The sequence below is a fragment of the Malania oleifera genome, chromosome 2 (assembly GCF_029873635.1).
Source record: "Malania oleifera isolate guangnan ecotype guangnan chromosome 2, ASM2987363v1, whole genome shotgun sequence".
In the NCBI taxonomy this organism is placed as follows: Eukaryota; Viridiplantae; Streptophyta; class Magnoliopsida; order Santalales; family Ximeniaceae; genus Malania; species Malania oleifera.
Window position 1 is genome coordinate 70,476,759 of NC_080418.1, and position 26,254 is coordinate 70,503,012.

The window sequence follows — 26,254 nt, forward strand, 5'->3', positions numbered from 1 at the left end:
ATTTTACTCAATGTAACTCTAAATTATTTTTACATATTTATTTTTAATTATATATAAGAACTTTATTTAATTGTACACTTAAATTCTTATATGTGAATTATGTTATAAGATTTTAAAATGTCATAGATGTATTTGACACTTAATTAAATTTTTTTAATTTAACAGCGAACAATAATTTTACACTTGTATTTTATTGCATAAAATTGCACATTCTTGGTAGAATTAGTTTTTATGTCTTTTGTAATTATAAATATTTTACTTCAAGAAACTCTAAAGTAATTTTACACATTTATGTCTTAATAATAAATATAAATTTTATGTGAAACATACTTAGTTTTACGACATTATGGTCAGATTGGCCTGCCGATTTAATCGGTCCGACCAACCGAGTCACTTCACGGGTCGGATTTTAAAACCGCTGGCCAGACTACTCGGATGGAAGATCAGGATAAAGCCAGACGCGAATCGTGAGCGCTAGGGGAAAAGAAGGAAGCAAAGCGATGATACTTTTGGAACCCCCCATTATATTTACTACGCCCGCTAAATTAAGTAGCAGGCGGCCATTTTTAACCTCAGCTGCTGTTCGATGTTCCTCCATTACCAAGCCGGAATGTAGCGCCAAAGCTTCTTTCAAGTGTTCTTGCAAAAAAAATGGAAAATCTGGCGACGACTTTGAGGTGAAATTGTATAAAACATTTATTTATATTTCTTTGAATTATCATTTCTTCCTATCGACTGTTTTTTAATACAAATTTCTCAATATTAACATGCATCAATTGCCTTTATTAAACCCAGAAATCTCTTTTATTTCTAAATTTTTTATAACATGTTTCTGAGTACACACATACGCACACACACACACACACAGCGGCACCAATTTTTGTAAAACTGTCTAATATCTGGCTTTACAGCATGCCATTTGATCCCTCCTCAGATTACATGGATCATGGAAAGGTAGTTCTACTTTTTGAGGGGGTGGGGGAGGGGGCGCTTGAGAATGCATTTGCAAAAGGCTAATCCTAATTTTTGGTGTTTTTTCAAACTAAAAAATTGTTAAATTAGTGTGGACCAAGAAGATACGTGACTTCAAACTAAAAATCCACATCCCCTATTTTTGTAAACAAAAAGAAACATGTTTGTTGTTTTCCCTAAATTTCTCTAATATTTTTTTTTAGAAATAAATGAACATTTATTTTTATTTACCATAATTATCCATAAAAAAAATAAATATGTGCAATTATTTTCAAAATAATATAATCAGCTCGTTTGTTATGATTCTATGTCACTTGAAATTTGTGCCAGCTAATACACACCAATTATTTGCAAATAAAGATTCATAAATTCTAATATTGTTCTCCTCCTTTTATAGAGAGTTGGTAAAACCACAATTTCTTATTCTAATCTAGTCAATGCTTCTTTTGAGAATAAATTGCTTTCATATTTTCAGTTCTCAAGCTAGATGTTATTCTTTTGAAAAGAATTGCACCTACTTTCAAAAAATTACATTGTAGTAGAAAATTCCGAAAAATATGTTGCCCTTTTATATTAACATGTTATGCATTAAAAGAAAATTTATTTTATGCATTAAAAGAAAATTTTCTGGCATTAAAAGATGTTCAAACTAAAAATTAATTATGTATATATTGTAAAAATTTTGAATTTAATACCAAAGAAGCCTGATTTGTAAACCATACAAAGCTGGTATCTTATTAGCATTTTGGAAGAATATTAAGCTTTATTGAGGAATACTATTCAAAATTATTTTGCTAAATTATTTCTTGAAAAAATATTCCTTCAAACTCTCTTTTAACAATCTTTGTGCTAGTTGCAATTGTTAATTATTCAAGCCAATGAGTAACTATGGGATTTAGTTTTTATGTTATGCAAAAGTGTATTAAAACTATTTGTAAGGTTATTATAAAAATTTATAAAAATAATATTGTCAGTGTATAGGATTGGACCGTGTCGTGTTTACAAATTGTTTGAAGCATTTTATGTGCAAAAATATCATTATCTTTTGAAGATAAGGCATTGTCAGAGAAATTAGGTTTGGTCAGATTAAAATATATTTAAAAAGATTTCCTACTCTTCATTCATGGAAATTTAAAAATTATTCTCAATGATTTTGTGCAATGTCCTTGCTCTTGCAAAAATGCAAGGTAAGGCTGCGTACTATAGATCCATCATGGTCCCCATCCCTTCCCTAGACCCGCATACGCGGGAGCTTTGTGTGCCGGGTTGCCCTTATTTTTATTTTAATTTTTTATGAAAGCACATATTTAATCATATTTTTAGTTAATGCTCGTCAAAGCTGATCACCAATTTATGGTTGTTGGTTTTGCTTGCATCTGATGGTGCATCTTCTCCGTTTCCTTTTTTAAAGTCTTAAAATTTATTATTGAATGAATAAAGATCATTTATTTATGGAACATGACACTGCATCTAATTATGTGTTGTATGTATGTATTTTATGAGGTCATCTGTTTGAATATTAACCTTTCTTTGCTATAAATTGTTGAAATAATGATCATATAGACAGTTCCGCACTAAGAAATACATGGTGCAATATTTTACTCTGTGGCAATTTTAAGCCAACCTTAAGCTTAGTTTGATGGAGGACCTCCAATGGAGAACTTTAGACGCTTATATTGTAATTATTGCTTTAGAAATTGGATTTTTGAAAAAATTTGTTAATTTTTGGTTATTTTAAAACTTCGATTAATTTAGGGATTATATATTTTGGGTTTATTTTGCAGTTATGTACTATTTACATTTTGGAGTGAAATCCAATATGGTCATTAACCCAAATTCCAGCTTAAGTTTTTGTTGGAGTTTATGCTGGATATTCACAATTATTACTGTCAAATTGGAGAGCCTAGAATTGGGAAGCTGGCATTTTTAATATTTTGGAAGAAATGGATATGGAAAATGTTACACGGGCTTCCATGCTTTGCATTGAAGACATTGCTTGTTTCAATGGTTATTTTCCAAGAGAGAGTTAATTAGATATTTGATCTTATCTTAATTTTGACTACAATGAGATATCAGGAACGGGAAGAACAAGATTTGCATCTTATGAGCTTGTGGGCTATGAGGCTAAGTGGTGGGATGGAATGCATACTATTGATGACAGCGAGGTAAAACTCAAATCTGCTTTTGGTTTACAATGAAAAGCTTGTTAATATTAGAGTGTCCTCAGTTGTTATAACATGATTATCATTCATCTCAAGAGAAGGAAGAGTTCTTATCTAGGACAACCTGAGCTTCCAATCTTGAAACACTCTATCAAGGATGAAACATAAATGTAGTTGTTATGGAATGCATTTATGATCACATAAAAGAGGAAATTGCAAGTGAACTTGAATTCATTGTTGTCATGGATTATCAATGTGGAAATGAAAGCTCCATTGGTTGTGTGGATGTTAGACCACATATGGGATTCTCGAAGAGCAAACATATGCAATGGAACAAAGTGTTCAAGTTGTATAAGAGTCCAAAGGAGCAAGCAGCAAAATTCAATGTTAAAATTGGAATTCAATTGAAAGCAAGAGCTTTTTAGAGGAGTGAAACTGTTGGATCTTGTGTTAAGTTTGTGATACATAGCCAAACTGTGACACTTTTCCACCTATCAACTTTATTGGGATTGGAAAATCTTGAGGAAAGGGCAGCCCAGTGCACAAAGCTCCTGCGTATGCGGGGTCCAGGGAAGGGGCAGACCACAAGGGATCTATAGTACGCAGCCTTACCTTGCATTTTTGCAAGAGGCTGTTTTCACGCCTTGAACCCGTGACCTCTAGGTCACACAGGGACAACCTTACCGTTGATATTCTTGAAAAGAATATCAATTATTTGTCAATGATATTTACATATCAATTGAAAATGGACAATATGAAATTCTAAGTTGAATGGCTTATGGATATATATTCCTCGCTCTTGTTGAGCCATTATAGAACTCAAGATTTGAGTTTTCTTGAAGGAGAGGAGTTTGACATAGAACCACCAATGCTGAACTTTAGATGCTCATATTGTAGCTATAGCTTTAGAATTAGGATTTTTTTTCAAAAAAAAATTTGGTTGTTTTGGTTATTTTTGAAATTTAATTAATTTAATGTTATTTTGTGTATTTTATGTAATCTTTTGATGTTATTTTGTAATTATTTGCTTTAGTTGTAATGTTGGGTGTATATAAGTACTTGGTTTATGTATTATATTTTTTATTAAAAAAAAAATTCATTAGAGGGCATCAAGAGAATGCTGCCCAGAACAAACATCAGAAAGGGAATAATCCAAACTGCAGGGGGTCAGAAAAGTCAAGCATTAGGTAAAGTGTAACTCCCAACCAAACAACTCTGCTAACTACTAAGTGTACTGTCACAATCCATCGGTCTTTAACAGCATGAAAGGGGGTAACTGTTCCTTTGAAGGCTTTCTTGTTTCTTTCTCTCCACATAGCCCAAAAGATGGCAAGGAATGAGGGACAAAGCCTTCCTCCTTAGTCCTTTCCTTACATGAGTGGATTCCTTTCCAAGCCCATTAACTCGCCTTTAGTGGCCAACTTCCAAAAATGTCTAGTCAATGTGCAGTCTTTGAGGATGTGCTGGACTTTGTTAGCATCATTCAAACACAAGTAAGCATGCAAAGGAAGTTGTCAAGAGTGATAATCTTCCTAAAAGTTGCCTCCCTGCAAAAAAGCGACCTTGTGGGGTTGCTTTTCCCATATGGGCTTCCAAGAGAAATTGCTGCTCGCAGCCGGAAGAGTGAGATTGTAATCGGATTTGACCATTTTTGTCCAGGATCCATTTGGTATCATTTGACATGTTCTGATATTGAGTTTTGTACAAGTTTCCATAAGATTATGGGATGGAGTCAAAAATTCCCAATCAAGGGCATTTCTAAGTTCTAGCCAATGGAACATTCCATGAGAACCCTGAAGGTGATCACTGATTAAGGCTTCTTTGTTGCAGGTTAGACTAAAAAATGGAAGGGACTTAGAGATGAGAGGAGAGGAGATTAGCTACACCAAATATCATGTTAACAGAAAACAGTGTCCCATTCCCAGCTTGGAAGCTGACATAGGAGAAAAATTTATCCCAAACCATCCCTAATAAATTTCCATACTTCGGTGCCATAAGCACCTCTCACTTCTTTCATGGTATAACTGTTATGTCTTTAGAGACAACAAGAGGATACTTGAATTCCTCTCCCAAGCTACCGCCCTAGAATCTCCTTTGAAGTCCTTCCAACCATAGTTTTGAATGGCAGTAGCAGGTAGTGTAGCATAATGGTAGTGAGTATAGCTGGAAGCAGGATTACATAACAAGAAGTGAGTGTAATGGCCATGAATTCTCAAGGACACAAAATCTTATGTACATTGGTTATTTGCATGTTTTAAGCTTTCAACCCTTCTTAAAAGGAGTTTTAGTGAATTTTGGATCCTTACTTTTGATAATGAAAACAATTTCATTAAGAAAACAACTTCATTGTGGATCTTTTTGTTCAATTTATGTTGTTTAGTAAGGGCAATTGATATAGGACAAGAAGCAAGACCATGGGAAGATCCAAGTTGGAGATTACTTAAGAAGAATTGGATTGTTACTTGTTGGGTTTAGTTAGTAGTTTATTATGTGTGTTTACTATTAATTAGTATAGGATTATGTGTATTTGGGAGTTGTTTGTAATATTTAAAGTAGGGGTGTTAGGTGTGTTTGTTATGCAATGTAGTTTTATGGTTATGTGTGCAAGTTCATGTGTTTAGAGGCTTTCTTATAAATAGTTTGTGAAAACCATGTTGTAGGCAGTTGTTGATGAATTTGAATTGTTGCTTGAACATGAGTTCACCCCTGGTATCTTCTCTCTCGTCCCTTCCCCTCCTTTCCTCTCATCTATTTCTTCTAATCTCTCTCATGACTGCAAAACCTTGATGCTGCCCCTGCATCAGCAGTAAATTTTATTTAAACTGCTATTAACATAAAAATTGTATTTTTTCAAAAAACCTTTTTCATTAATCATAAGCATGATAATTTAATCAACAAAACCAAATACATTGTACACTCGGAATTGGTGTGATCCCAAGAGGGGGGGGGGGGTGAGTTGGATATTTAAAACTTTTTCACTAATTTAAACAATTATGCCAATTCACCACATATCATATCCCATTTTAATAATGGTTGTGTATGTAAAATGATTAAGCTATAAGTGTGAACATACATGTGCAGCATATCTCATTTAAATAAAGGTGTGCATGCAAATAATAAGAACTATGAATAAACAAGCATACACGTGCGAAAATTAAAGTACAGTAATTAAACGAGATAGAGAGAGAGCGACACAATATTTGTTATTGAGGTTCGGCCAAACTAGCTTATGTCCCCACCTTGGGTATATCCCTCAAGGATTACACTATTCTTGCTCACTTAAACAGGCGGAGCAGAAGCCGTTTACATCCTCTCCTTACAGGGCAAGAAAAACCCCAGTTCAATTTCCAAGCTGAACCGAATCGGTCTCACTTACGGGGCTAAGACTCTCTAGTTCAATTTCCGGGTTGAACCCAACCGGTCTCACTTATGGGGCTGAGACTTCCCAATTCAATTAATGGGATGAACCCAACCGATACAATGAAAACATTTTTGTACATATAATATGCTTCTGAAAATACAAGCAAAAATGTACACGTTTAAGATCTAACAGATGCACTCTCTAATGATATGAAATTAATGGTCAATAGAGTAAGGGTGTTTTTCTTAAAATAGATATCCAATCTTTGAAAGATGATATATATTATAAAACACTTCAAAGATTTAACCTTATAAAATATTTCTCCAACAATACTTATCAAAGGATTAGTTGGGAGAAATTCAATGCTTAGCTCTCAAAAATGTTTTTCAAAAATGCAAGCTAAGAGAGAGTTGAAAACACTTGAATGAAATAAATGCCTAAATAAAAATACTCTTGTAAAAATGATTTACAATAATAAATGAAAGAGAGTTTTGGAGAGTAAAAGATTTGTCTTAAGAAAAGAGTTTTACAATAAAAAACGTATTTTGGGGGAACTTTGATTAGGATAAAATTAGAGGGAAAAGTTGGTTAATCAAAGTTGCTAATCTAAGTTATGAAAGGGGTATTTATAGTTTTTCAACAAAATATGACCGTTGGGGACAAATAAGGAATTTTGGAAATGTTTAAATTAAGATTTTACCCTAATTACCCTGGTAAAAAATTGGCAATTTGAGAGGTTCGGTCGCCCGGTCCTTAGGGACGGTCCCCCGAATAGAGACAAAGAGAAAAGGTACTTTTTCAAGTTCGGGTGCCCGAGGGAAGGTTCAGGTGCCTGGGCATAGGCGATTTTCCAAACGCTTGAGGTTCGGTCTCCCGGTGAACGGTTCAGTCTGCCAAACTTCACTATTCGGTCGCCCCGGCCTATTTTGAACTTGAAGTTTGGTCGCCTGAAGATAGTGGGAAAAGTTAGTTTGACCGTTCGGTCGACCGTGGACAATTAGTTCAAATTAGGTTCGGTCGCCCGAGCCATGGTCAACTGTTGACCTCCAGCTAGTTCGGTCGACTGAGGCATTTTATATTGCAAGGTTTCGGTCGCCTGAAACATCACAAAAATGGCCTTTATGTCCTATTTGGTCTCTTGTGCAATTTAGGCTTAAGGGAATTTTTATGATGTGTCCTAAGGTCAACCTATGGCTTTGAGTTAACCCAAAAAATATGACGTTGGTTGACCAAAGATGATCCCTAAGATCACTTTACGTCTCGTGGCTCCCTATGGTCAATCTATGGTCTTGTCTGAGCAAATAACCATATCATGCAGATGCATGCATTATTATAGACCAAATAATAAAAATAAATGCAATTACAAAAGAAATATTGTGCCTTCTTCTTCTCCTTTGCTCTTTGACATCCTGGAATGCGCTTGAGTGTATAGTCTTTATGTCCTTCAAGGCTTCCATTGCCAGTCTCTTTATGTGTGTGTTGAATTATAACCTGTTTAATCACTAAATACACACATAAGAAACATGTGCTTTGTCAGCATCAAAAGAGGGATCGGACTCAAAAAGTCAACAAAGCCTTTAGTCCCACTAGGTGGGGTTGGTTACATGGATCCTTTTCCGCCAATTCACCCGATTGAGAGCATTTTCCTCTATTAGATTGAAGGCCATTAGATCTTTCCTCACTACCCCATTCCATTATTAGGGGAAAAAAAAAAACTGGACATCAAGAAGATGCCATTCAAGTACAACAAAAACAGCACATGACAAAAACAATACACCGGTCACTGAAGTACATCAAGGAAATCAAGAATGATAGAGAATTTCCTCACAGGCATCCCATTATGCCAACTAGAGATCATAGAAATCCAGTTATCCATGACAGCCTGCAAAGAAGAGAGCACACCATCAAAAGCCTTTTTGTTTGTTTCTTTCCAAACTGCCCAAAAAATAGCAAGGGGAATAAGGGAAAGAGCTCTCCTTTTGAAATTGTTGGAGTTGACCCCTTTCCAAGCCCAAATCTAACCCTCAACAGAAGCTACAATGACCCATTTCTGATTGATCATGGAAATGGCCAAGCTCCAAAGATTCTTGGTCCAGGAGCAGTGAAGAATGATGTGGTCCACTGATTCCACTTCCTTAAGGCACAAAAAACACCAATTCAAGATATACTTTGAAAGTTGTCAAGGGTGAGGATCTTCCCTAAAGTAGCCTCCTAGGTGAAAAATGCCTGTGAGGAAGGGGCCACAATCATGAGGCCCCATACGAATGATATCACTGCTGTTGTTCATCTGTCACACTGTGGTTTGGCAGGTTTGCTAATGATGCTGTTTTGATGACGTGAATTTGTGATTGATAGCTTGAGATCTTGTACCGATTGCTGGTTGGTTTCGATTGGTGTTCTGAAACTATTTATTTCCTGCTCTTCTCTGTATTTGTTTCCAGTTGCTGCCAGCTGAAATGCCTGGAGCTGCTGCCAGGTTGTTTATTAAATGCCTGCAGTACTTTGCTGTGGTCTGCAATGTTCATGGTGGTTAAGTAATTCCTCCTAGGATATTGTAAGCTCAGTTCTGTAGTCATAGCTGCCTATTGAAGTATTGGATTTTCTGGATTTTGGAGAGTTCGAAGTGTTGTAAGTTCTGGTTTTTTTGAAGTCCTAAAAATGTTGTTTGTGTTAGTGTGTGCTGCCTGACTACTCAAGCTACTTCTTACGATAAGTTTGCCATGGATAGTAACTCTAACTGTCGTAGGAAAGTTTTGGAGGACGAGGACGAGGTTTGGATTGTGGTTAAGGCTGTGATTGTGTAATACAATGAGGAGTTCGTCGTGGCAATTCTCACATTTGCACACATTGTGATGAGGAAAATCATATCATTATCTCTGTTGGGATCTCCTTGAGAAACCAGCCTAGGCCCGTAAGTCTTGCAAAATGCGATTTAACTATTTAACACTTCAAACGCACCTAGTCACTCCATTGGGAAGTTGAGTACATCATCCACTATGTCCCGAGAAGAGTTTAACAATCTTTTTGCATGGTTCAACAACTCCAAACTCGAGTCTTTTACATCTAATGCTACCGTGGCCCATTTAGGTACAACTCGGCTTCATGCCTCTTCATCCTCCTCACCTTGGTTTTAGATTCTGTTGCCTCCTCTTGTATGACAGGTAATCCTAATTTGTTTTGAGTCTTTGAACCGCACTACTTTACACTCTTAAGGTTACTCTTGCTAATGGTTTGGTTACACCTATTTTTGGTTCTTGCAATGTTCACTTGCCCCCCCGTTTGATTTGTAGAATGAATTTAACGTCGAATGGAATCAACATTGGAATGGAATTGAGACTGGAATAGAATCAACGTCGGAACACCATTACTATGTTTGGATACTCACATGGAATGTCTACGGGGATGGAATGAAAATATGGTAGTTTCCAAAAATACCCTTTTACAATCAAAATTTTAATACTACGTTTTGATTTTTTTTTTATTTTAATTTTTTTTTTAAAATAAAAAAATCTATTTTAAAATAAAATCATCTTTCATTATTTTAAAATAAATAAATAAATTTGTTTTTAAATAAAATAAAACAATATATTTGATTTTAAAATCCGTTTTAAACAAAAATCTTCTTTTGTTGAAGAAGATGATGGAACTTTAGCATCAAGGATGGATCGACCATGGTGATGATGCAAGCTTTGGCTGTGAGAGACCACGACAGCAAGGGCGGTGATAGCTTGTGGCAGCAGTGGCAGCGCGGCATCGAGGGCTAAGTTCTCAAACAATGAGGGTTGATCTGCAACCTAGGGCACAACTTCAACAACCTTGACCTTGATGGCGATGGAGTGGACGGCGGGGCATAGATGGCGGCGAAGGATAGCAAGGACATGGATGATGGTGAAGGATGGCGAGGCCGTGGATGGTGGTGGTAGCATTAGTGGTGGCGGAGCAGAGGTCACCAAAGCAGAGAAGGAGGAGGAGGAAGAGAAGAAGAATTGAGACTGGGGATATTATGGGAATGTCTTTGAATCTATGGAATGAGTAATGATTCTAGTCCATTTGGGCAGGAATCACAATTCTCCCAAGTGATGGGATTAGTGTTTTGGGCGGAATGTGATTCTGCACTTGATTCCGCAAACCAAACGCATGAATGCGATTACATTCCTAAAATTTGATTCAATTCCTGCTCTGATTCTGCAAACCAAATGGGTGGTTAATTCCTTCTATTCCTCTTTTATTTGTGCTATGTGTGCCTAAATTTCCCTTGAACCTACCATCAGTTAGTCAATTAACTAAGTCTCATAATTGTTCTATGACCTTTCTTTCTCATTGTGTTATTCAAGATCTTTGGATGAAGAAGATTGGTGGAGGGCTTGAGAGGGATGGTCTGTGCTATTTTAATGATGGTCATGGTGGGTCTAATTCTTATATGACTTCCTCTTTTTCTACTCATGGTGTTTCTCTTGATTAGTGGGACGCTCATTTAGGTCATCCATCACTTCAAAAACAACAATGGGTTTTTCCTCTGTTCATGTTTGTTTCTCGTTTTGAGTGTTTTGCATGTCAGTTGGGAAAACATATTAGGACATCATTTCTGTCTAGAGTTGAGTCTTGTGGTAAATCATCGTTTCTCCTTTTCATTTGGATATTTGGGGTCTGTGTAGAGTCAAGAATTTGATTGTTCATCAATATTTTGTGTCCTTTTTAGATGATTTTTTGTGTATTACCTGGATTTATTTGTTAAAAGATAGGTCCGAATTTTTACTCAATTCTACTAGGAAATACAAACTTAGTTTGGCATCGGTAGTCAAATTTTTTGATTTGATAATGCACTTGAATTTGTTCAAAATGAGCATCAGCCTTTTTGATTTGCCAAAGGGATTATTCATCAAAAATCATGTATACATGCCCCTCAACAGAATGGATTATCTAAATGAAAAAAATAGACTTTACTTGACATAGTATGGTCTTTACTGCTTCATATGCATGTTCCTTAAACCTTTTGGATATTTTTTGCTCAATAGGATGCCCTCAAGTGTTCTAGGGGGACAAACTCCCTTTTCCATCGTATACCCACAAACACCCATGTGCTTTGTCGTGCCTCGTGTCTTTGGGAGCACATGTTTTGTTCATGTTCCATATATTGGTGTGCTATTAAATGTGTCTCTGTTGGATACTTGATAACTCAGAATGGATATAGATGTTATGATCCCCACACTCGTAGGAAATACGTTAGTGCTGATGTCATCTTTTTTGAGGGGACACCCTATTTTTCTAGTGTTGGGTCGCCCTTGGATGAATCTATTTTGATTCCATGATTATTTCCATCAATGTTTTATGGTCCCCACTCTTGTGTTGATCCTCCTATTCCTATCCTTATCCCTTTCTTGAAATCTTCTGCGCCTCTTACAAATTTGTTTGTTATCGATCTAGAGAAACAATTGAAGTTTTATGAAGGGAAAGAAAACACGAACATCGCTACCACCATGCAAGCACCTACTTTGCCCATCACTATTTTGACTTTTGGTTTTAGAGATCCATCTCAACGGGACTTGGATTTACCCATTGCTCATTGGAAAGGTACTCGAACTTGTGCTTAGCAATCCTTAGTTGCTTATCCAGTCACTTATTATGTTTCAGTTTTCACCTTTCTTGTCCTTTGTGTTCTCTTGCTTTGTCTATTTCCTTCGTTGAAGCACTTAGTTTCTATCCTTTCCTTGCATGTTGAAGAACTTGTTAACCCTAGGTGGAAGCATGCAATGGATGTAGAAATGGATGCCTTGACCACTCGAGGGACAAGGGACTTGGTGGATCTTCTTCCTAGTAAAGAGTTTCTTCTTCTTCTTCTTCTTCTTCTTCTTCTTCTGGATGTAGTAAGTCCCGTATGTTGAGAATGAGCAAAGGCAATAAAGCCAGAGTGCTAGGTTGTTGCGGCTAAAAAGTTGTGAAATTAGATTTTGATCTTTACTCATGTCAAGTGTCTCGGGTTCGAGTAGCCATCTAGGCTGTGAAATTGGCAATACAATAATTAGTCAAGAACATGTTCGGATGACAAAGAATTAGCAAATTGGAAATTAACAGAATTAGATAAAAATATAATTTATAAAAAAGGAAAACTTCTAGATTTTAAATCCAAGATCGGGTAAAAGATAAAAGAATTTGATGTTAGATTTGTAGACAAATTCTATACAAAAAATCTTCTTTCAAAAGCATCTTTGAAAAATTATGCAAAATTAGGATTTATCAATCTTCACATAGGATGCGTCGAAATTGGAATCAAACCATTATAAAAAATAGGTCTGTTAATTCCCTCTTAGTCTGTTTAAGAGATGCTAGAATTTCAGATTACAGAGAATCAATTTTAGGGATGGTGGAAACTTCCCTGACAAATAGGCTAGTTTATTTCAAATGTTACCCAAATTTACAATTAGTCTTATTGTAGATGATCATAAAGAAAAATTTCTTCTTTTAGATATCCAAACTCACAATTACAGATTTCTTCATAGAACTTCTCCATACAAATCGATCTACAAAATTCATTATAGAATCCTTACATCTGGAATAACCCTTTCGTATAATCCTTCGGATGTTTCTCCATGGCAAACTATTTGTTTTGAGGCCATAGGTCACACAAATTTAATGGTACAAAAAGTCTTAAGATGGGAAGAAATAAATCTACATGCAGTATGGTCCAAACCTGCCCAAGGACCACGTCTTTAGCCAACCCTACTTGGTGACGTGCATAGCTAGGTACCTACCAGAGCCTTTCTACATCCAAGGGTGGAGAGCAATGCTTCGCACGAGCAATCTGCAAGGTCACAACTGAGAGTTCCTTTGGATGTCATCCACAACTGTGTTTGGGTTTACAGCTCACCCAGGATTTGTAAAATTAGCAATTCAATAATAAATAGATTTTCTCCATTAAAAGGAGAATTTCTGGCAATTTTGCCAAATTGAGTCTCTCCTCAAATTTCTTATAAGGCGAGACTCGCAAATTCCCATGAGGCGTCATCCTCCTCAGGATCAAAGCCAAATACAAAGGCAAATACTCCATCTTTGGCAAAATCTTTTGATATTTTTCCATATATTAACAAAGATTACTTTCAAAATTTCTTTATTTGAAATTAGGATGTATTCCCGAGAGGAGGGGGGGGGGGGTGAATTGGGTTATTTAAAAATTGATTTGCGGAATTTTAAATACTTCAACCCTTAACTATATTATCTTCCAATTCGACCAAGATTTCTAGTTAGCTATACAAGCTATACAGGTAAGAAGTCCTAAGTATGAATATGAATATCAATGCACAATCTGAATTTATAAAGTGAAATAAAAATTAATACAATCAGATAAGCCCTTTGTTTGGAATATGATTTCCAACTATGAGCAATAATGTATTCAAGAATAAATTTAGTGATTCAATTTATGTCTCAATGATGTGATAGAGATTAAGAACTAATTTTCATCAACAAATAATTTTTCTTCCAAAACAGATTTTGTAAATCACTTGTTTAGCTTCAGCTCTTATGCCTTAATCTGAAAATCAATTTACAACTTGTTCCTCCTCAGATATATTACTTGCAGATTTAGAATTATATGTTTATCTGAAATTTTAATCCAACAACTCAACCATATAGCAGATACAAGTTCAATTACAACCAGCCAATATTAAGCAAGACTCAGTATTTACCAAGTTCAGAATTGCAGCACAATATGATGTTCAACAGGAATGGATATTCAGCCGATTTTTTTTTTTTTATATTCAGCAAGTTGATGATGAAAGTATCCAATATTCACAAGTATTTAATATTCAACAAGATTAAATATTTAATATAATTCGATATTCAGAACTATTCAATATTCAGCAAGATGATAAAGAATATATATTCAAGCATGCAGGTTATCTTGCAGAAAGTAAAGAGAGTAAGGAAGAAGAAACCGAACACCGTTGTTTTTACAATGTTCGGCCGCAGCCTACGTCCTTGCCCCAAGCAACCCGCTGTGAGGATTTCCTTTACCAACTTCGTTACCAGGTGAAGTTACAACCTCTCCCTTAAAGGTGGAGTTTGCCTCTCTAACGAGAATCTCCTCTCGCTAGGCAACGATTCAATACCTGAACCGTCAAACAATGCAACAAACAGCAAGGAATTGCTTGTACAATGAAAAGCTCCTCAAATGAGCAGATTAGTACACGTTAGATCCAAAAATAATACTTAAAATAAACAATATGAAAGTTGAAGCTCGAAAGTATATCACCAGAACTGATTCAAACGTGTGAAATTCGAAAGATTAGATCAGTTTTCTGAGAGAACTCAGCAAGAACACCGCAGCTTTTTAGAAGATATAGCCAAAAGAATTTTTAGAGTTTTTGCGCCGTTCATGTACTCTCTTAACCTAATGTGCGAGAATAATATGTTTTAATAGTACACTAGGGTTTCAAAAACTTTCCTTTGAATTTTCTCTTAATTTGGAAACCAATCACGCAAGATTTGGAAACAAAATCAGCACTGTTAAATGTTTAAACATAAGTATCAGTCACCTGTCCTCGAGGGGTCAGTCTCCTGTGCTCTATTAAAATTGCATTCTGAAAGTCAGAATGAGGTCAGTCGATTGTGCCTATTTTGTTTGTATATTTTCAAACACATAAGCACCACAGTTGCCTGATGACTTAACATCAGTTGCCTATTTTTTCGGAAAAACTTGTTTCTCAATATTTTTTGTTCCAAACTTAATTCATATATTGGAAAACTTAATTTGGACTTTGAGAAACCATTTTCCATGAATAAAATTAGGTATCTAAGTCCAATGACATATCCTAGGAGCTTCAATAAATCAATATTGAGTTTTGAAGTACTTACATGAGACTTCCATTTGACTATTCTATCTAAGTGCTTAAGTCTTCATGTTGTGAAGCTTCCAATATGTCTTCTAAGCTTTGTGCATTGCTTCAACGAGCTTCATGTCTCACATGACTTGAACTTTCATGTTTATCATGCCTCATAGCCTTAAGTGTGATAATCCATTCAAACTCTTCAAGCATATCCACTTGAAACCTTAAGATCACTTAAGTCCTGAAACTCAAACTTGCATAGACATGTTAAGTAACCTTGATTTGTTATCATCAAAACGAGATTAAACCTTGTCAGGCCAACATTATTGTTGAAGAGCATCTTTGGCAAAATCTTTTGATAGTTTTACATATATTAACAAAAATTACTTTCAAAATTTCTTAATTGTTGAAGTGTATTTCTTTGACACAAATCTAGATCCAAAGAAATTTGCTGACAAATTTGTTGATGACAAATTTCACAGGATCTATGAAGATTCTAAGAAAGACCAATTATTCTATGAATTTATTCTTGTAGACACAAAGTTTGTGGATATATTTGAGCAAATCGACAAAAATGATCCGACAAAAATTAAGAAAGTTTTCGCAAAATTGTGATCCTAGTCATTTTAATTACTGGGATTATAGAGATGCTTGGTTCAAGGCAATTTTGTATCAAAATAATTTTTTTTCCTTCTCTTGGTTTATTTATTTCGACAAAGATTTTTTTTAGCAAAGTTCCATTCTGGTTTCATGAATGGTGGGACAAATTTGGTCTCTCAGAAGAAATTTTCCTGGCAAATTTAAAATCCATAAACATTTATTGGGTAGATAATCTTTCGCTTCCTGATGAGTGGATTGATTTTCCAGCCTTATTTTAATTCTTCAAAATTTTCAATCCGACTTGGATCTTGATGCTGCAATATAATTTTTCAAACAAGCTCATTGGCAAACATTAAGTTCTTTATTTTGGAAGGCAAACTCAAATCAAATGGTGGAGCTGTATGAAATCTGACCACTTCACAAAAGAATTTTTTGATCAATGGTTCAAGAAAAATCCAAAATTTTCCAAGTCCCTAGAGTTATCCAGCCAAACTAAATTTCTCCTCACAAAGTATCAACTCCAAGAAAAATTAGCTCAGGCAAAGACTCCTGAAGATTTCAAGGCACTTTTAAAAGCAATGGCAGATTATTCTTCTAGTTCTGAAGACAAGTTTGGTCATGATTTTGACTTCATGGTATAAAAGCTCAAATTTTCAAGATAAAGCCAATCTACAGCAATATTATTGTAAGAACATACTTTGGAAAGGCTATAAAAGCAATCTGTTCAAGCAAGAAGCTTTCCAAGTTCTTTTATAAGAAGACAAGGCAATCTCATCTTCCTTGAAGCTTCCAAGCAATTTCTTAAAGCAATTATTAGATTCCTTATCTTCAAAAGATAAGGTTGGCAGCAATCCCATGATCTTTCGGCAAGACGCTTTACACATGTTCGTCTGTAGCAAATTAGGCCATTTCTCAGCATTCTTTTTAAGTCTCTTTCAAATTTTCTTTTGTCAATATCCAATTTTCTTTAGTCTAAAGCAAAATTTGTGGTGGGCTCATGTTTAGAAGACATCCAAGTCTATCAGCCATGCATTGATACTGTTGTAAAACTATTTTCAAATTTTGTTTCAAGTTTGGGCATATATGAGACTCTTATGTCTCAGTTTAAGGGCATCACTTCCTTCACTCACTACTTCGACTATGAAGAGAAGTTGTGAAGCGGTGCTCTTAAGGATCAAATTTTCAACTGTTCAAAGTTTATATAAATCTTGTAAGTTTGTGTCAAACCCTGTATTAAATTTTGCAATAATATTGTATCAACTTCTATATCAAGTTTGAATTCCTGCAATTATATTTCTTTGTTCATAACTCTACTGCAATTTCATTTCATTGTTTCTAAATCATTAATTTCTAATTTGACCGTGTCTTCATTTTTCCATTTTGATACAAGAATTAACTTGAGCTGAAAAGGTTAACTTGTCCATCCAAGGCTCAAAATTCCATATAAACCCCACATCGCTTCGTGGGCTCAACCACTGCAACCTGTGACACCCTTGATTTCCATTTTTGGGGCCAACGTACAGCCCTTAGGCTCAAGCTCCATCTGTCCAGCTCCTGTTTAAGTTCAGGACGGATTATGCAGAGAAGCGAACCCCCATTGTAGGTGCTCTGATGCCACTTGAGTTGAAAAGGTTAACCTGTCCATCCAAGCCCAGAATTCTGTATAAACCCCACCACACTTTGTGGGCCCAACCACTGCAACTTGTGATAATCCGATTTCCTATCGTGGGGCCAAGGAGCAGCCTTTAGGCTAACCCAGGACTTGAATTCAATAATAAAATCTTGTATCAAAATGGGAAAATAAAGACAATCAAATTAGAAATTAATCAAATTTAGAAACAAGGAAATGAAATCGCAGTAGAGTTATGAGCAAAGGAATATAATTGCATGAATTCAAACTTGATACAATACTATTGCAAACTTTAATACAGGGTTTGACACAAACTTACAAGATTTATACAAACTTTGAACAGTTGAAAATTTGATCTTTAAGATCACCACTTCACAACTTTTCTTCATAATCGAAGTAGCGAGTGAAGGAAGTGATGCCCTTAAGTTAAGACATAAGAGCCTTATATAGGCTTGAATTTGAAACAAAATTTGAAAATAGTTTTACAATAGTATTAGTGCATGGTGGACAAATTTGAACGTCTTCCAAACATGGACCCACCGCAAATTTTGATTTAGACTAAAGAAAATTTGATATTTACAAAAGAAAATTTGAAAGAGACTTAAAATGAATGTTGAGAAATGGCCCAATTTGTTGTAGACGAACACGTGTAAAGCATCTTGCTGAAAGATGAAGGGATCGTTGCCGATCTCGTCTTTCAAGATAAGGAATCTAATAATTGCTTTAAGAAATTGCTTGGAAGCTTCAAGGAAGATGAGATTGCCTTGTATTCTTGTGATAAAAGAACTTGGAAATTGCTGAGAAGCTTCTTGCTTGAATAGATTCGTTTTGTAGCCTTTCCAAAGTGTCTTCTTGTAATAATATTGCTGTCGACTGGCTTTATCTTAAAAATTTTAAGCTTTTTATATCATGAAGTCAAAATCATGACCAAGCTCGTCTCAGAATTAGAAGAATAATCTGCCATTGCTTTTAAAATTGTCTTGAAATCTTTAGGAGTCTTGCCTACGCTAATCATAGTAGTTAAAAGCGCGCCTGAGGCGCGCCTAGGCGCAAGGCGCAGTGAGGCGATGAGTTCGCCGCCTCATATCAGGTGAGGCGAGGCGACCTGCAAGAGGCGAGACGAGGCGAGACGAGGCGCAGTGAAGCGCGAAGCGCAGTGAGGCGCGCCTTGGGTATTTTTAAGCCATTTAAAGGAGACAAACGAACAGAGCCCTAGCCCCTTTCGACCCTTCGAAGCCCTTCGTGAGTTCGTTTGCGAGCCTTTGAACCAGCCGGAAGCCTTCGCGACTTCGTCTTCGAGCTTCGACCAGGATCGTGAGTTCATCTTCGACATTTTGAAGAAGCACGACCTGCGCAACTTCGTTTCGAACCAGCCGGAGCCCTCGCGAGTTCGTCTGCCTGCCTTCGAAGCAGTCGTGAGTTTGTCTGACTGCCTTCGAGCACGACGTGAGTTCGTCACGTCGCCTTCAACACTTCGAACCTTTGTAAGTCTTCTTCTTCTTCTTCTTCTTCTGCTGCTGCTGTTGCTTGCGTCCCGCTGCCTGCTGCTTCTCTTCTCTTCTTCTTCTTCTTCTTCTTCTTCTTCCTGCTGCATGCTTGCTGCGTGCTGCTGACGGCTGCCTGCTTTTTTTCTTCTTCTTCTTCTTTATATGTAAGCTTACTGTTTTTTAATTTATAATATTTAGTTTAATTAATGTAAGCTTATAAATTATAACTAATAACATAATATTTATTTTTTTCACAGAAATTTAGCTACTGTTTTTTAATTTATAATATTAACTTCAATTAATGTAAGCTTACAATTTATAACTAATACATAATATGTATATTTTTTATAGAAATTTAGCTACTGTTTTTTAATTTATAATATTAAATTTAATTAATGTAAGCTTACAAATTATAACTAATACATAATATTTATTTTTTTTACAGAAATTTAGCTACTGTTTTTTAATTTATAATATTTAGTTTAATTAATGTAAGTTTATAAATTATAACTGATACATAATATTTATTCTTTTTATTGAAATTTAGGTACTGTTTTTTAATTTATTTGGAAATGCATTATGTAAGTCTTAAATTATAAATATATGATGCATTGTTTTTTCAGTTAGGATACGGGATACCAAGTCTAAAATCTTAAATGGATTCTAGTTCTGGATGTGAGGCCTCCTCAAAGAAAGATCCCGCATGGAAGTATGCACATTTGGAGGATCAAAAAAATAGAAATAATTTGACTTGCAATTTTTGTGCTAAAGTCACAAGGGGAGGAATATTTCGAGCAAAACAACACATTGTCGGAGGATTTCGAAATGTGAAAGAATGCTCTAAGTGCCCTACTCATGTACGTGAGGAGATTAAAGAGTATATGTTGAAGAAAGATATGGAAAAGGAGGAAAATGAGTTATTGCCCGACTTTGATGATATAGATCATTACGGTGAAGATGAAGAAGATGAAGTTCAAGAAATTGACATTCGTGGCAAGAGAGTGTTTACTAGTGATGGAAGTAAAAGATCATACCAATCCAACTTGAAGAAACCAAAACAGAAGGGGCCTATAGACTTGTTTTTTACTCCCGATCCAAAGAAAGCGATTCAAGCTAGGAAAGAAGGGAAGATGAAGCATACATCAATAAATGAAGCGTGCAAAAAAGAACTTAGAAAAAAGGCAATGGGAGATTTTGCTAGGTGGATGTATGATGCTGGGATACCATTTAATGCTGTACGTTTGAGCAGCTTTGCAGTGGCACTTGAATCGATTGGACAATATGGTCCTGGAATAAAGCCACTTAGCTATCATGAAGTGAGAGTTCCTTACCTAAAGGAGGAAGTCAGTCGAATGAAAGAGTTGTTGAAGGTCCATAAGGAGGAATGGACAAAATATGGCTGCTCAATTATGTCTGATGGTTGGAGAGATTCAGTTGCTAATAAAGACATAATCAACTTTTTAGTGAACTCTCCAAGGGGATCAGTATTCATCAAGTCTATTGATGCTTCTAATATTGTCAAGAATGCAGATAGAATGTATAGATTACTTGATGAGATGGTCGAAGAAATTGGAGAATCAAATGTGATTCAAGTGGTAACTGACAATGCGTCAAACTATGTTGCAGCAGGTAAGAACTTATTTTTAGAACTACTTTCTATAGTGTATATATTGTTTATTTTAATATTTTAATGGCTTCATTCCTTGATTTTTCAACAGGGAGATTGTTGGAAGCAAAGAGGCCACATTTATATTGGACACCGTGTGCTGCTCATTGCATTGATTTAATTTTGGAGGATATTGGGAAGATGCCTTCAATTCATGCAACTTTGAAAAGGGCAATTTTTTTGAATGGCTATATCTATAATCGTGTTGGCGTTGTCAACTTGATGAGACAATTCACTGGAGGAAAGGAGTTGCTAAGACCTGCAGTTACAAGATTTGCAACTGCCTTCATCACTCTTCGTTCAATCCATCTTCAAAAGAATAACTTGAGGAAGATGTTTACTTGTGAGAAGAAATTCAGAAGTGGTCAGATGACTTTAGGGACTTGGAAAAATTTGGATTTTTCTTGAACCATTGATAAAAAAATTCTTTTGTGAAGTGGTCAGTTTTCATACTGCTCCACCATTTGATTTGAGCTTGCCTTCCAAAATAGAGAACTTGATGTTTGCGGATGAGTTGGTTTGGAAAATTATATTGCAGCATCAAGACCCAGGTCAGATTGAAAAATTTGAAGAATAAAAATAAGTCTGAAAAATCAATCCACTCATCGAGAAGCGAAAGATTTTCAACCCAATAAGTGTATATGGATTTTAAATTTGCCGGGAAAATTTCTTTTGAGGGACCAAATTCGTCCCACCATTTGTGAAACTAGAATGGAAGTTGGCCAGAAAAATCTTCGTCAAAGTAAATAAATCAAGAGAAGGAAAAAGATTTATTTTGATACAAAATTGCCTTGAACCAAACATCTCTATAATCCCAGTAATTAAAATGGCTAGGATCACAATTTTGCGAAAATTTCTTAATTTTGCCAGATGACCCCATTTGGACGGGTAGATAACTTCGTTAATTTTAAACTTTTAAAAATCAATTTTTGTCAGATCATTTTTGTCAATTTTCTCAAATATATCCATAGACTTTGTGTCTACAAGAATATATTCATAGAATAAGTGGTTTTTCTTAGGATCTTCATAGATCTTGTGAAATTTGTCATCAACAAATTTGTTAGCAAATTTTTTTGGATCTAGATTTGTGTCAAAGAAAGACTCTTCAATAGTAAAGAAAATTTGAAAGTAATCTTTGTTAATATATGGAAAACTTTCAAAATATTTTGCCAAAGAGAGTATTTGCATTTGTATTTGGCTTTGATCCCGAGGAGGATGACGCCTCGGGGAATTTGCTAGTCTCGCCTTATAAGAAATTTTAGAAGAGACCAAATTTGACGATATTGCTATAAATTCTCCTTTCAATGGAGAAAATCTATTTGTTATTGAAATTTCCGATGAAGTCTTCTTCTTGGGGGAAGAAATTGCCTTGGGGATATTTGCAGGGGAAATATTGCCAAAAATTGCCATTTTTGAAGGAGAACTTGAAGGAATTGCCTTTGACGAAGATCCTTCAGGAACTCCCAATTTTGCATTTTTAATTTTGGTTTGTCTTCTATGGGGGAAAACTCACTCATTTTGCTCCCTGCAAAAAATCTCTAGTTAGAAACTCTTGGTAAATAATTTGTATCACCCTTGATGGGTTCTATGTCGAAATAAAAAAAAATTGATAATAAAACTTGTTATCTTGCAAATACTTGTTTATGGGCTAAATTTTTTTAACATCTTTATTGAAAACAAATTTTGCCGATTGACAATCTACTCAAAGTAAAAATTTTTAGTTGAGTATATCATCTTGAAATTTGGAAACAGAAAGGACAATTGATAAGATTTCCTTTTTTACGATGGAGTGATGCTTCTGAGTATCATTCCACCCCCCGGAATGAAATCTTATTAATTGTTATTTGTCATTCTAAACCTGTTTCAAAATACCTCCACAGCCTAAGTTAGAGGCATTTGTTTCTACTATTTTGGAAGCAGACGGGTCTGATATTGCCATACAAGGTAAACTTTTGACGTGAGATTTAATTTTTCTTACCGCCTCAGTATGGATTTGGCTCCATGGAGGTAGATTCTTTTTTAATCTGTCATATAGGACCCTGCAATCTTTTCTGAGATTTTGATAGAAATCAGAGATATAATTTAAACATCCTAAAAATCTTTGAAGTTTCTTTTTGTCATTAATCTCGTTTGGAAATTTGTTTGCAAAGTCAATGCTTCTGTTAATTGGAATGATTGATCATTTTCAATATTGTGCCCAAGAAATCTAATCTTTGTTTGGAATAAGATAATCTTTTTTTCCGAAACAACTAATCCTTTCGTTTGGACAATATTGATAAAAGTTTTAATATGTTTGGAATGTTGATGAAGAGTTTCAGAAAATATTAACACATCATCTATATAGACAATGATAAATTGTGAGTAAGGATTGAAAATATCATTCATGATACTTTGAAACTCGCTTTGGGCTTTTTTTAAGCCAAATGTCTTGACTTTTTGAGTCCTATCCCTGTTTTGATAATGACAAATCACAGCATCTCATTTGTGTGCTTAGTGTTTGAATATATTTATGTTTCTGGAAGCACAAATGACAGATGCCTAATGGAAGCCATGAAAGTACCTAAACGAACATACCTCGACGTGTTCCATGGGAATTAAGACAAGCAAAGCGTGAAGACTTTATTCATTTTTCAGTTGTAAGAATTATAGGTTTAATTTGTACATGCATCTCATGATTTAAATTGAAGCTCATCATGGACCTTAGATTGACCTTAGGACCTCCAAGTTTATCGTGAAAAACCTTTTATTTAAAATGCTAAACTTACACTAAAGGTTTGAAGTGGTTTCGAACTTAAAAGAAGGCAAAACTCAAAAATATATAGGGGTTAGTCGACCGGCTGTTAAAGCTCAGTCGACCAGATGGTGCAAATGACCAGTATTACAAAGGTCTGACAGACCGGCCTTTTAGGCCCAATTGACCGGACATATCATTTGGCCAGAATTTAAATTTTGTTAAGGGCCCAGTCGACTGGTTTCTTGAGAGCCTATTTGGCCCAGTCGACCAGCCTTCAAAGATTAATGATCCGGCAGACCGGATCTTGAGCCCAGCAGACCGAACCTCGCGAATATGGAAAATTGCCTTTGGTCGGTCGACCGGACCTTGGGCCAATCGACCGGACCTCTTGGGTTCAGGGCATTTTGAGCCTCCAATGGTCATATTTTTTAAAAATAAAGTACTATTTAAATCCCCAACGGTCATATAACGGCTATATCTTGGTTTTGCCTATAAATATCAACCCAAAACACTTGGAGAAGGTTGAAAGAATTATTTTGAAAGTATATTTTATTTCTCTCTCATTTTTATACTCCCTTTGAAGATCAAAGTTATATTTCTCCTTCATTCTTCTTTTGAAAATATTTTTTGGAGAAAATATTTTTTAAGGGTTTATTGGAGGGCTTGAGCTTATATTCACTTTCATGTATATAGCTTGAAAGCTTCCTTATTCTTTTGAAGATCAAAGTTTTATTTCTTCTATACTCTTTATTTTGAAAATCATTTTTGGAGAAAATATTTTGAGTTTTTACAAGTAAGGCTTGAACTTATATTCATATTTATATATATATTGCTTGAAACCCTTCTTGCATTCAAAAGGTCAATCATTTTATGAAAGAAAACCCTAGTTTCTCCTATCCTTATCTTTGAATATACTTTTGGGAGAAAATCATTTGGGTTATTCAAGAGAGCCTTGAGCAACATATTCACTCATATATTCTTGCTTGAAAGGCATCTCACATTTCATTTTATCAAAGGTCAAATTGAAAAGAAAATCATTTTCCATACTCTCACATTTTACTTGAAAAATATTTTTGAGAGGAAAACCTATACTCTACCGTGCTTCATTTATAAATCATTTGAGAGTGCATTTAGATTTTAAATTGCACAAATCAGCTTTTGTGGAAGCACTTTATTGTACACAAATTGTTTTTAAAACAGCCCTTCGCAGTTCGGGTTGTGAACCATGGCCAAGTGAGGGTACATCACTAGGAGAGGTAGCTCCGCCTAGAAGGAGCGGACCAAGCGTGGGGTATCACTTGGAGAGGGGGGCTCCACCCTATTTGAAGGAGTGGTAGAGGGTGGCTCCGCCCTATTTAAAGGAGTGTACCAAGCATGGGGTATCGCTTGGAGAGGGGGGCTCCACCCTATTTGAAGGAGTGTGTAACGGTTTTGCTCCGCTCGGTTAAAGGAGCAGGTTAATAGAATCCTTAGGTGGTTTGCCCAAGGCGAGGATGTAGGCGGGTATAGCCGAACCTCGTTAATAATCTCGATGTCTCTCTCTCTCTCTCTCCCTTATCTTATTTATATTTCCGCACATGTATGTTTGCTTATTTATTGTCATGATTGATTTACATACATGGTTTAAATTATGATTGGGATATTGGTTGGTGAATCGGGTTAAATTAATCCGTAAAAGTTTTTACAATCCAATTCACCCCCCTCTTGGGATTACACCATTCCTCACAAAATGGCATTACATTCCATTCATATTACCCAAATAAAAGAAAAGAGTACAATAAAAGATTTCTAGTCTAGAATCTAAAAATCCTTTTCAATCATTAGTCATCACTCACCATCAACTAAGTTTGCCAAGATATCATCTTCTTCTTCTTCTTCTTCTTCTTCTTCTTCTTCTTCATCATCATCAAAATATTCTTCTCCAACATCTTTTTACCCTTGTTTCCTCTACCCTATCCCCTTGGATCTCATCCTCATCTACAAGTTGCAACATTGCAGTCCGGCCCTTGCACTGCTAGATGAAGCTCTTCCTCTAGAAGATGATGACATATTTGCACTTACTCTCCATCTAGTATGATGCAGGGGGTTATTTACTCTAGTAGCTCTAGCAACAGAACCCCAATTCAAAATATCATCTTCAAACACAAGTTAATCCTCCTCATTGGAATCACCATCCATCCTACCAATCAACCACTCATTACTATCATTAATGTCCTTTAGAAGGATGGGATCAGTGGTGTCATGCTTGTTTTATCGACGCCTCAAAGTTCGATTATATTTCACAAATACCAAATCATTCAAGTTTTGTTGGTCTAGTCTATTTCTCCTTTTGCTATGAAGCCGCAAGAAGTTTAAAGTAATGTAGTAAATAGCGATTCTAAAAAGCAGTAGACTAGTAGTTCATGTTCTTTAATCCAAGACATCCTACTGACTTACATGTTGGAATATGCTCCAATTTATTTCACAGCCGGTAGCACTACACGTGAGGCTAAGGATTTTCACAGCAAACTTTTGCAAGTTTGGAGCTGATGATTCAAATGATATCCACCATTGCGCTGTAATAAAATAAATTTTAAATGAATGGCTACTAGTGAAATAGCAAAAATAATTTTATATAGAAAGAGGTAGTAAACATGCCACTTTACCCGGTGCTCTTATCTTCCTTTGTTGCACCGCGAAATCAATTCCAAAGAGGCCACTAGCGCTAGTGTAATTTTCCAACTCATGTAAAACTTTATCGCACACTTCAAAGATTGGCACCAACCTTGCAATACATTTGTACAAACCCGCCATGATTTCTTCATCTTGCGAAATGTGGGGGTT

The 26,254-nt window shown here is 35.6% G+C and overlaps 1 protein-coding gene across 7 annotated transcripts in view; it reads left to right on the plus strand.

Annotated features, from left to right (window-relative positions):
- Window positions 1-353: 353 nt before the first annotated feature.
- The window catches only part of LOC131148516 (uncharacterized), an 89,377-nt gene continuing 63,476 nt past the window's right edge, over window positions 354-26,254 (plus strand). For 6 of the 7 annotated variants that reach the window (XM_058098258.1, XM_058098253.1, XM_058098255.1 and 3 more), the window contains exon 1: window positions 354-677. In XM_058098258.1, coding sequence (XP_057954241.1) covers window positions 501-677 — 177 coding nt within the window. In that variant the 5' untranslated portion in view covers window positions 354-500. Of the gene's footprint in view, window positions 678-3,052; window positions 3,138-26,254 lie in introns of those variants that run through there. The other variant, XM_058098260.1, reaches the window with a different exon arrangement.